The sequence below is a fragment of the Aedes aegypti genome, chromosome 3 (genome assembly GCF_002204515.2).
Source record: "Aedes aegypti strain LVP_AGWG chromosome 3, AaegL5.0 Primary Assembly, whole genome shotgun sequence".
In the NCBI taxonomy this organism is placed as follows: Eukaryota; Metazoa; Arthropoda; class Insecta; order Diptera; family Culicidae; genus Aedes; species Aedes aegypti.
In genome coordinates, this window is record NC_035109.1 from 335149182 (window position 1) to 335161805 (window position 12624).

General features: G+C 40.1%; 1 protein-coding gene across 6 annotated transcripts in view; it reads right to left on the reverse strand.

Annotated features, from left to right (window-relative positions):
* Window positions 1–700: 700 nt before the first annotated feature.
* Window positions 701–12624, reverse strand: part of LOC5567190 (ral guanine nucleotide dissociation stimulator-like 1) — a 199174-nt gene continuing 187250 nt past the window's right edge. For all 6 annotated transcript variants that reach the window (XM_021854397.1, XM_021854396.1, XM_021854394.1 and 3 more), the window contains 3 exons: window positions 3366–3717; window positions 2603–3306; window positions 701–1792 (listed from right to left, as the gene is read on the reverse strand). In XM_021854397.1, coding sequence (XP_021710089.1) covers window positions 1228–1792; window positions 2603–3306; window positions 3366–3717 — 1621 coding nt within the window. In that variant the 3' untranslated portion in view covers window positions 701–1227. The remainder of the gene's footprint in view (window positions 1793–2602; window positions 3307–3365; window positions 3718–12624) is intronic.

Sequence of the window (12624 nt, forward strand, 5' to 3'; positions counted from 1 at the left end):
TTTTGAAATTCCTGATGGAATTTACCGATGAAATCCATAAGGGAATTTTGGTAGAACTCCATAAGATATTCCAAGACGATTACCTGCAAGAATTTCTTTTGAAATTCCTGATGGAATACCTTTAGGAATTTCTGGTACAATCCCAGGATGAACTTCTTATTCAACTTTTAATGGAATCACAGGCAAAACTTCTTATGGATTCCCTGTAGATAATTCTGGAATAAATGCTTGAAGAATATTTAAAGAATTCCTGGAAAAGAAGAAAACTATAGATTGTTGGAAACGCTAGCAAAATATATATAAACAACTCCAGAATGCACATTTGCTGGCATCGACGCTGCGTAAATTCATGCATATTGACTTGTCATCTGCATTGGCACTTCATGGGACGACGAAGCTTCAATGACATGCGACAGTACGATCAGTTGGTCTAACATTTGGCTCCGCCGGTGGTTTGGGCAAAATCAAACTCGTTTGATTTTGGCCGACCGATTCGCCAACCGTCAAATCGGTTTCACAAACTATCAAATTGGTTCGCCAAGCAGCATCACACACGGTCAAACATAGCACCAACATGAGCATCAACCTGGGGGCGGAGTCAATGTTGGTCAAACCGTCTGAGCGTCTGTGGGCTGCATTAGAGCTCGAAAATATGAATGATTTCTTTTCTGTTCCAACACATGCAGTTCAATGTCACCAATAAGTTTCAATTACCAGTGAGGAATTATAATATTTCCAATAAATTTTCATTCTTTTTTAGTATACATGAACTAGTATCTACCCTAAAAAATGTCTAGTCTAGTCTTGGATACTGCTTGGTTAACCTCTCTCTGTACAGTACACAATTGGATAGTTATCACTTCTCAGTTTATCGACAATTCCTGATTTCATCGCTCCGAAAGCTCTATAGTTTCCTATTTGTCTCAAATCCAGTATATGTTAGTTTTTCGTGTTACGATCATAATCCGTGCTTGTTTCTAAAACTTATCTGATCCGACGCGGCTAAAAACGTTCATTGTATAATCCTACGTGCTACTTATAGTTCGCCACAGATTCTGTACAAAACAATTTTTAAATATTATCCCGGTTAATATCAGTTACACTGTTTGCGGTTTTCGCGCTTCACTTCCGATAAGAGATTCGTCTGATGTACCTTCCTTCCTAGAGAATAAATATATTTACAAACGGGTTCATAAGTTAGCAAGCTCCCCGCGGCGCACCGATTTCCTACCGAGCACCGTCCGGATCCTTTTTTGGCCTAAGAATAAAGTTCAAATTGTATGCCGTGTTGACCGCGTAGTACACGTTGGCATTGTTCGGCAGGAGCAGTTCTTTGTCCGGCAGAACCTGCGACAACGTGTACTTGTCCGGATCGCCTTCCAGACCGAGCTTCAGCATTGCATTCCGTATGACCTGCGGCGTTCGCTCGTTGTTGCCGAGCATAATACTTTTGTACAGCACGATCCCATCCAGTTCGACGTGATCCGTCTCGTAGGTAACCTTGATGATGTAGAAATCGGGCGAACCCTTCTTCAGCGGAGAATCTTCCTTGAGCTGTCCGTTGATGATCGGAGTGTCGTGCCCGTTTTTGCTAGCCGAATTGGAATTTCCGTTGTGGACTCTGTTGGACTGGGGCGTCCGGATCAAGGCGGACCCGTTCAAGTGGTTGGACTTCTGGCTGCTCGAGGTGGTGGATTCCATCGAAAGGGACGAAACACTACTGGCCGCGGAGAGGATAGACGCGTTCGGCGGTGTCACGTCTCGGTCTAGGGAGTTGTTCCGGGAACTGTAGCTGAAAAAGGATACATAGATTAAGTGGTATTCTATGAGAATTGGACATTAGGGCTGGAAGCGACGAAGTGTACTTAAAATTGGAACTTTAGAGACTTCATTCCTGCAAAAAAGAGACCAAACGGGAAGCAAAAAGAGACCGAAAAGAGACAAAACTGAAACCAGTAGACGAGAATTTCCAAGATTTGTTTCTTATAATCCGACTAAACATTGAATTAAATTTTCTTTAATGATATTTCTAACAGTTCTTGGGAATCGTGATACAACAACAAGATTTACAGCAACATTTTTTCATGATTTACTGAAAGAATTTTATCAGAATTTTTTACGGGCTTCCTACGAATTTATTCGAATAATTTCTTTCAAGAACTCAAATTTAAAAATTTAAACTGGATTTTTATCTAAGGATCATTCTAGAAATTACTCAAGAAATAGCAATTTCTCTAGTAAATCTTTCAAAGATTCTTTAAGAAATTTCTTAAGAAAGTCCTAAGAATTTTATTTTATCGATTTCACATATATTTATATATAAGTCTTACTATAGGTTTCGCTATAGTTTTTATCGATAAATTTTGCTTCCTGTTAGCATGACGTCCTCTATGGGACAGAGCCTGCTTCTCAGCTTAATGTTCTTATGAGCGCTTCCACAGTTATTAACTAAAAGTTTTCTTTGCCAAAGTTGCCATTTTCGCATTCGTATATCGCGTGGCAGGTACGATGATACACTATGCCCAGGGAAGTCAAGGAACTTCCTTTAAAAAAGAGATTTTTAGAGACTTGCTACCAGTCCTAGAAGTTATTTCACACATACCTCGCATTGGACGCATTGTTGATGTCACAGTAGAACTGGGATCCAGCCCCGCTACTGCTGTTCGAAGCAATCGAGTCGCTCTTCTTGTGCCCCTGATGACTAGGCCGTTTGTGCGTTTCCGGAGGTGGTTCCAGCTGGCAGCTTAGCGTGTGTGCCTCCCGTTCGTCGAGCACCAGCAATGAAGCGAACCACCGATCGAACAACGCATCCTCAGGCAGATGATACGTATTGGCAGCACCCTGTAGCAGCTTGATCTGTGCCAGCACCTCGAATTCCTTCCTACGCTTGTCAAAATTGATCAACCCTTCGGCCAGGGTGTCCGGAATGGCAGCATGAATCATGGTCAGATCCGTCAAGAACGTTCCCAAGTACGGAATTGTGCCGTGGCTGATAAGGGTGTTCTGCTTCTGGAACACTTTCTGCAGGTGACGATCATTCTCGCCTACCGTGTCGGCAAACTTGGCCGTTCCCTCTCGCATCAGCACTTCTCGCTGGGCCCACGCGTTGTTATCCTCGGAGAATATCCGCGCCAATTCGGTGTAGAGCTCTAGCTTTTCCCGTGGCAGAGCTGCCCAAGTCTTTGATAACCGGTAGACGGCATTCGACTGTAGTCCTGAGATGATCGCTTTCAGTGACGAGAAGTTCTTCAACAATCGTAACTCTTGCGCGATGTCAATCCAAGTAGATATAAGCAGCGCACGTTCCTGGAATGTACAAAGTTATCAATTCTAAGACATTTCAATAGTGGACTACCAACACTCACCTGTGGTTTCAGTCGCGGTTCGATCAATATGCTAGATATGACCCGAAACGACACGGCATTGAACTGGGTAACGGTGGCCAGTACCGAGCCGCATTCGTGCTTGTCCCTGTTGGACCAGATGGCTCCCAGGCACTGGTGTGGAATCAACCGCTTGAAAAGTTCCATATCCATACGGGTCAGCTGCTCGGCAAAGTGCTTGACCGGGATGTTCGGAAAGCGGTACGAGTTAAGCAGGTGGGACGGAGGCCCTCGGAAGGCGGGCGTTAGGCAGAGGCCCCCGAACTGGTCGGTCAGGTCGGACCATGGCAACGGTGGTGGTATTCGACTGTACTTATCTAACCTATTTGTATACCTGAAAATGCGGATAGATGGATTTAAATGGATTAGTGCAAAAGAAAATTTTTGGGCCAAAATCTTCTTCTTCTTCTCCTGAGCGTTACGTTCTTACTGTGACAGCAACTGCTTCTCAGATATTTTTTTATAAGTAGTTCCACAGTTATTGTCTGAGAGCTATCTCAATTCAAATAATGCTCTGTATTAATAACAGGGGAACTGCTTAAAGAACACTAAGCTATGAAATAAACTCTGCCCCAGTAGGGACAAACATGTAGAAAAATTTCCAATTATACCGTAAAGTGCCGTAATTCAGCGCAGTTAAGGAATAAAACGATTCGAATGTTTGATTAAAAAATAGTATTGCATCAATAAAAAAGCTTCATGAGTGGATCGCTAGCAAATCTGTTTTAGATTATGGGAAAAATATGAACTAGACTATATTCATAATTTGAAATTGAGATTTTATTGAAATAGTTCACTCGTAGAAATTGCATAATTCCGCGCACTTTTTGAAACGCTTCTCCATATTCCGCGCAGAAGAACGCCTAATTCCGCGCAATCGCGAAGCAATCAAATGAGAATTTCAATGTAAGGCAGCATTCATTCATTACGTAGCGCTGAAATAGAAACTTCACAACCCCTCCACCCTCCATAATACTTTTTGTATAAAAAAAAAGAAATTTTTGTATGAGCCGTTTAGTTTTATTTCTTATATTTCTATGACTATCACATGGAACAAAGATAAACATTTGTTATGATCTTTTCATTAACGTGGCATTGATACTTGTGAATTTCGCATAGGGAAATGTGGGGCAGTTTGGAGACCTTAAGGTGAAGATGAATCGAAGCCATACTTCAAATTTTCAGGAGCACAAATCTGGAGAACCAAACACCCGTTTGAGCTGAAAACTTAATCGATTGGTCACCACCAGCTAGTGACCAATCGATAAGGTTTTCAGCTTAAATTGATCTTTGGTTCTCCAGATTTGTGCTCTTGAAAACTTAAGGTTTGGCATTGATTTATATTCACCTTAAGGAAAAGTCGATAGAAGTGCAGAAAATATTATGAAATTATCAGTTCCTTGTATGATTTCCAACAATTTTTAGATCCGCACGAGTTCCGTTGTCCACGAATGAATGATTTTTCAAAATTTGTCATTTTTCGTGTCGATTTTTTATCGATGGGGTGATATGAGCACCCTATTTTAAAACTACAAATTGAACTTTAACACTGCTCGAAGCACTCGACACTGAAGAAGTCTGTAAGTCGCAGACGAAATAGGCATATCTGTCAAGATAAGCAACACATATTAGAGTTTGAAGGTATTTGCTCGCCTTACTAGTGATTGTGTTAAAGTTCAATTTGTAGTTTTAAACATACTCTAATAATCCCTCCGCTAAATTAAATATAAAAAAGTGTAGTGACCCTATTTTAGATTGTAAAATTATCTCATATAATCTATAGATTCTATAGTAATTTAATTATTTTGTTCACTAAACTGGAAAGTATTAAATAGTGTTTTAAAACACTCTGTGCAAAAAGATTAAATTTCAAAGAACATTGTAACAGTCAATCATCATATAATGTTCGAATATAATTTATTCATTTTTTATGAGTTTAGAACACTGACTTATAACAAACATATTGCTTAATTTCCTTGCCAGCTTTGGAGTTGCATGTTACTTCAGATGAAATTTCAAGAATTTATGCAGTTTTCAAGGGGTGCATTGGCGAAACCGCTCCGACTTCCCCTATGGGTATTTGTATTCTGCATTGTTCATACAACACAAGAACCAGTTCGCATTATTGCTTGGAATTGACATGTCTTAAACAATTCAATCAATGGTATCCGCTGATGCCACGGGTACCAGAAACTCAAATCTGTTAAGCAAACTAGAAACCTCAGAAGAACCATAAAGTTCATCCATAAATTACGTCTCACAAAATATGGCCATTTGCAATCCCTCTTCCCCGTATATCATACTTTTTGTTATTTGTGGTTCACAATGTTAAGTAAATTTTATGTGCACAGGTGATTCTCTCCTCTTGTGGTATATTTTTCACACAACAATTTTATAATTTTTATGGACCTTGGTCTTTGGATAAACTTTTCCTCTCATCATGAATGACCACGTGGTTTCTGGACGGTCGCTTTCAGTTTCCCTGTAAGTGAGCTTTCCCGAGATTCTGCTTGCCCGTGAAACGTATTTATGCACGAAGACACCTTTCATAGAAATAGTTAGATGTGAAGACGAATATAGCATGTTTTACTTGTTTGTTGTTCAGCGGAATTAGGGCATTATGAAAAAAGACGTGACCTAATTCCGCGCAATACTTTTTGGGATGAAACTCAATAATTGAGCCAAAATTTGATAAGATTTCATAGAAGCAGCATGAAACATATCTGTGGCAAGTAGTACCATGAAAATTGCATAAAAAGTAAAACATTTTCAATATAGAAATCGCGTTTGGTTATGTCCTACAGTCTTAGCACGCACGCTAAGGAAATTAGAAAAATGGCGTCGACTTCGACGGACCTCCACTTATTATTTTTTTTACGTCGCGAAAAAATGCCTTATTTGCTTTTATTGATAATTCAAACTTATTCCAAATAATAGTAGCATCAAATGGCATTGAAATTTGATGCAATATTGATGTGTATTTCCATACATAAATCGTTTTGTATGAAATGCGCGGAATTGGGCAATGCGCTGAATTAGGGCACTTTACGGTACCTCCTTTAGTGTTACAAGTATTTATCAAAAATGCCCTTTAATGATACATCAAAAAATTCTCAAAGAAATCAATCAGGTGTTCGCTTATGAACTACTCCTCGAATAACACCTGTTTATCTTCTGAGAATTGCTTCAGGAGATCTTCTAAGATTTCTTAAGGATTTTTTCCAAACAATTCTTGAGAAATATTTTTTTTTTTTTTTTTTTTTTAAATCTTTATTTGAGTGTATTTTAACGCACGAGGGCTAGTTCTACACTACTCTTGAGAAATACTTCCTAACATTTTTTTTTCAGGAATCAGGAATTTGTCATGGCGTCTCTGAATTATTCGAGACATTTCGTAAGGAATTCTTTCGAAACTCATCCATAAACTGCTTCATGATTTTTTCTAAGAATATCAACAAATAGCTTCTGGGAATTCCCTAATTTATTAACAAAATTTCTTCAAAGATACTGAAAAATATTTTTTTGCTCAAGTATTCATCCAGAGACTCTACTATGAATTCCACTCAGAGTTGCTTAAAGAATGTCAACAAAAGTTCAACAAAGAATTTTGTTTTTCTTTACGATTTAAACTAAGAATTTACGAAAAACTTGTTCAAACCGGCTTCATGATATAATACCGACATTTTTTTCAAGAACAACTTCAAGGGATTTTTGCAAACAACTTATGATGGTATTTTATAGGTACATTTCAGCAAATCTTTCAAGAAAATATCATTAGTAGGGTCGATGTACCAATAGCCGCATAGCTAAGAATAAATATTCGTATAAAATCGAAAAATAACGTCAAATAAGCGTCATTATTTTTACATTATCTGAAAGCTTTATATCTTGTTTTTTGCGAAAAATATGGAAACTACGAAAACTCTTACGTTTGTATTTATTATCGCTTGTGCCACTATAGGAATACATGTGCCTATAGTAGCACTATTTCTAATTTATGTTCCTATAGTAGCACTAGCACTATAGTAGGCGTTGGCAAATACTAATCAAAACCGTATTTTTACAAAGCTTTGATATTTTTCCTTCAAAGTGTGGATCAAAAGCTTTCGTTTGATGTAAAAAAAAGTTCTTAAATAATTAATTATTTCGTATAATAAAAAATAGTTTCTCTCAGTAGTGCTACTATAGAAACAAAAGGTTTACTATAGGCGCAAGGGAGCTCAAATTTTAAGCAAAACTAATTATTTCGATCATCTTTTGAACAAAATCAAGCTGTGTATCAATGGTACTTAGATAAATAGCTACTGACCGTCATGTTAGAAAATACGGCCGTAAAAAGCCACTAGTGCGACTATAGGGGACTGTCCACTAAGGGAACACTGACCCTAATTGATAGAAATGAAACACGTCTGCTACGTAGTGACGTGTCTGACGTCATTCCTATCGCAAACTCGAACGAGTGCAAAAGAAAGCAAGGCATGCTCTCCTTTACTATCCTTAAGGCCTCAAACTTGACGATAGGAATGACGACACATGTTCTGATGGAAAATCGTTGTTTACACGTGGGAATAGCCTACCTTGTGTCTACCGTGATATATTCTAAATTCAAATTCATGACTTACTTATCATAATATCCACCCTAATACATGAATCTTTGCAACTCCCAAGGCTTCGGTTGGGTGACAAAACGTCGAAAGACAAAACGTCGAAAGCCAAAACGTCGAATGCCAAAACGTCGAAAGGACAAAACGTCGAAGGGACAAAACGTCGAAAGGACAAAACGTCGAAAGTCAAAATGTCGAATGACAAAAGGTCGAAAAATAAAACTTCGACAGAACGTATTTATAACAAACCAGGTGGACGATCTTGATTCGATCAATAAGAAATATGTAAATAAGAAACGATAAAAATGTAGCGTCCAATCCAAATACTTAGCAAAGAACTTTGAACATTTAAAACATTGAAAAATGTAGCCTTTTAAAATGTTATCTCTGTGATACGGTATTCTTTCGTTGGAATTGGTAAAGATAATAATAAAATGTAATTGAAAGTAGTTGAAATTTTTCGAAATTGCATTACATTCTTTGTATTATCTTCAGGTTTTTAAACAAATATTGGGGTCTCATACACAAAGTGCTAGTTTCAGTATAACATTGAAAGATGGTTGCGAGAGACATGTTTTGAAGTAAAAAAAATAGCATAGCTCGTACTTCTTTGTGTTTTCACGATAAAACTATAAACATTTATGCGTAGGAAATGTCAATATATGTATAGAAGTCAAATCACTAGCACAAATTTAAAACTTGCTGGATATCCTGGTACAGAATATCGGTTCCCCTTGGCAAATAGACAAATCGATGCAATTGTACTTTTTTGATAAAAGAATGAGTATTTTATTAAGAATAAAAAATTTACTAAAACTCAAAACCCCTGCTGAAAATTTTATGAAATATATGGCACCAGTTTGTTGAAAGAATGAGTGTATTTAATAAGAATAAATAATACACTATTAATCAACAGAAATCTTAACCACCAGCAAATCCATTGCTGTATGGATTTTGAGAAATTTTTAACCTGCAAAATCTTTACAAATTTAATGTGCAATATTTAAGTTTATTGAGGTAAATAGATCTTATTGGATAGGATGTAACGAAACAGTTACGCTCCAACGGTACGTAATTGCTGATATTCACACGTTCTGATGCATAGTGCTTTAGTGGAAATAGCTTTTGTTCACCCACGAGAAGTAGCCAAAATGAATAATGCGCTAAGGAGATTTTTTCCATCCGTTGTTGTCAATCCAGAGATACTCTTTCTCATCACTTAAGCTATGATATTTCTTTATCATCACTTTTCATCACATATGAATGTTGCCTTACCTCTTTGAATATTTCTTCATTATGACATTCATCACCTTCATTACATCAGATGCAGTCAAGATATTTTAGGCTTCAACTTTGAAGTACTGCATCGCTCGTCAGAAATGGATGCAAGATTGACATTTTACTGAACATTTATTCCATGCTTGCTATGATGAAAATTGAAAATTTTGCTGCTACCAACGCCGTTTGCGTCGCAACCATTTTTTCATTAGCAACAAAAAGCACTGCTTTCGACGTTTTGTCTCTTCGACGTTTTGTCCCTTTCGACGTTTTGGGATTCGACGTTTTGGCATTCGACGTTTTGGGTTTCGACGTTTTGTCTTTCGACATTTTGTCCCTAAACCCAAGGCTTCAATGGCTTGATGGAACATTTTTCCAGTTATGGACCAGTGCACGAGTTCACTGTCTGACGTTTGAGCGGTGCCGTTTTATTTACGTGACCATGGTAACGAGTGAATTCGGCACAGCTTAAACGTCAAATTAGTGAACTCGTGCATCGGTACATTGGCTTTGTCAGAACGTCTGCCTTCTGTTGCTTTGATTCCATGTATTGTAACACAATCGTTTTAAGTTTGTCCTGTTCTATCATGAAATGGTTACGCAAGTTGATGTGCTTACTGCGGGGTGAATATCCTATTTCCTTTTCTGCCAGGCAAATAGCACCTCGATTGTCGTAACTTATTCGAACTGGCATTTGAACTCTTAACAGTTCAATTCGGAATACTCACCACCACAACGCTTCCTGTGTTGCGGCAGACATTGCCATGTATTCTGCTTCAGTCGTAGCGAGCGCAACGGTTGGTTGCTGGCGACAACTCCATGATACTGATCCACCAGCGAATTGAAAAGCGTATCGGGTTATTGATCGCCTGCGCCACAATGTTACGCCAACTAACTCGATCCATGGCTGCTTACCTCCAGTTTCTTCACTTCCAAAATCCTGCTCCACTTTATCAAACCACCTAGCTCGTTGCGCTTCCCTTCGTCTTGTACCGGCCGGATTCGAGGTGAACATAATTTTTTCTGGACTTTCTGGATACTGGGTTCACCGTAGAGTTGCGCAAGCTCGTGGTTCATTGTTCTCCTTCATACGCCGTTCTCACATACTCCGCCAAAGATCGTCCTAAGCACACGTCGTTCAAAAACTCCAAGCGCTTGCAGGTCCTCTTCGAGCATTGTCCGCGGTCTTATCTGCGTCTTGTACACTTAGTACGGAAGTGTAGTTTACCAGACCGCAAGGTCTTGTGGAGTCCGTAGTAAGCACGATTTCCGGCAATTATACGTCTTCGAATTTCTCTGCTGCAGTTGTTATCCGACGTTATCAATGATCCGAGGTAGACAAATTCGTCCACCACCTCGTACTCATCCTCGTCAATCATCACACTTCTGCCAATGCGAGCTCTATCGCGCTCGGTTCCTCCAGCCAGCAGATATATCGTTTTCGACATATTTACCTTCAATCCAACCCAGTCTGCTTCACGTTTCAGCCTGGTACTGTTCAGAAGCCACCTGAAACGTTCTTCCGAGAATATCCGCGTCGTCAGCACAACAAATGAACTGGCTGGATTTATTGAAGATCATGCCCCGTATGTTGAAGCCCGCCCGTTTCATAACACCTTCTAGCGCAATATTGAACAGGAGGCAGGAAAGACCATCGCCTTGTGGAAGACCTTTGCGTGTTTCAAACGGGTCCGATAATGTACCCGATATCTTCACACAGCACTGTACACTATCCATCGTTGCCTTGATCAGTCTAGTCAGTTTCCAGGGAAAACCATTCTCGTCCATGATCTTCCATAGCTCTTCGCGGTCGATGATATCATAGGACGCTTTGCAATCGATGGTGGTGCGTAGGGACTTGATATTCGCGATACTTTTGGAGGATCTGGCGCAACATACATATTTGGTCTGTCATCGATCGACCGTCCACAAAACCGGCTTGATAACTTCCCACAAATCTGCTTGCCAGTGGCGATAAACGGCGGAAGATGATCTGGGAATGCACTTTATATGCTGCGTTAAGAATAGTATAGTTCTCACAATTCAACTTGTGTCCCTTTTTATATATTGAGTATTTTACTCCCTCCTTCCACTGCTCTGGTAGCTGTTCTGTATCCCAGATCCTGGCTTTCAATCGGTGCAGACAAGTGGCCAAGTTGAGCTGTTTGATAGTTGAGCTGTCAAACACCTCACGTTCGGCCGTCAAGATACCTCCATTCTTATCCCGCCAAATTTCGGCTCGCGACACAAAGCCTTTGCGGGATGCATTGACTTTCTTGTAGAACTTACACGTTTCTTGAGAACGATACAGCTGCTTCGCTTCTGTTTGTATCGTTCCACGTTTTGACGGATGCCTTGCTGCAGCATAATCGCCCGCGCTGCATTCTGCTCGTCCAAAACCGTCTGACACTCTTCGTCGAACCAACCGTTCCGTCGATTTCCTTCCACGAACCCAATGGTACCTTCCGCTGCGTTGTTAATGGCTGCTTTGACACTCAAGAGGGGCTTCGGTGAGCTCTCCCTCTTCCGGCAACGCTGCTTCAAGGCTTTGCGCCTAATCAATTGCGATTTCGGGTAGCTTGAGTCGTTCCAAATTGCACGATGACGGGCGTCGGTACCGAATGTTGTTCACAACGGAAAGTCGTTGGCGCACTTTAACCGTCACAAGGTAGTGGTCCAAATCGATTATTGCGCCGCAATAGGTTCTGACGTCGATAATGTCCGAGAAGTGTCTTCCATCAATCAAAACGTGGTCGTTTTGCGATTCAGTCTGTTGGGGTGATCTCCAGGTGTACCGATACGGGAGACTGTGCTGGAAATAGGTACTACGTATGGCCATGTGCTTGGAGGCGGTAAAGTAATCAGTCTAAGGCCGTTTTCGTTCGTAAGCTGGTGAGCGCTGAACTTCCCTATAATCAGTCTAAATTCCTCCTCCTGGCCAACCTGAGTGTTGAGATCTCCGATAACGATTTTGACATCATGCCTTGGGCAGCTGTCGTATTCACGTTCCAGCTGCGTGTAGAAAGCGTCTTTATCGTCTTTATTCTTCAGGATTACTGCTAAAGCTACTAACAGAATGGACTGCGTACGCAATATCGGATCGCATGCATTGAGCCAGAAATTGCAGACCTCCAACTAACTCACCGAACGGCATCGATGCCATACGCTGCTTTTCGTCGACATCTTCTACGACAATCGTTGGTTCCCATCGAACAGCGTTGCAACGTGATCCGCATTCCCAAAACATGTTCCGCTTCGCCGATATCTTTCTTGTGGAGTTTGGACATCAACAGTTCGACAATGAAGGTAGTCATCTTCTTGAATGGTAATAAACACGCGTAGGTCAAAACTGGAACGAT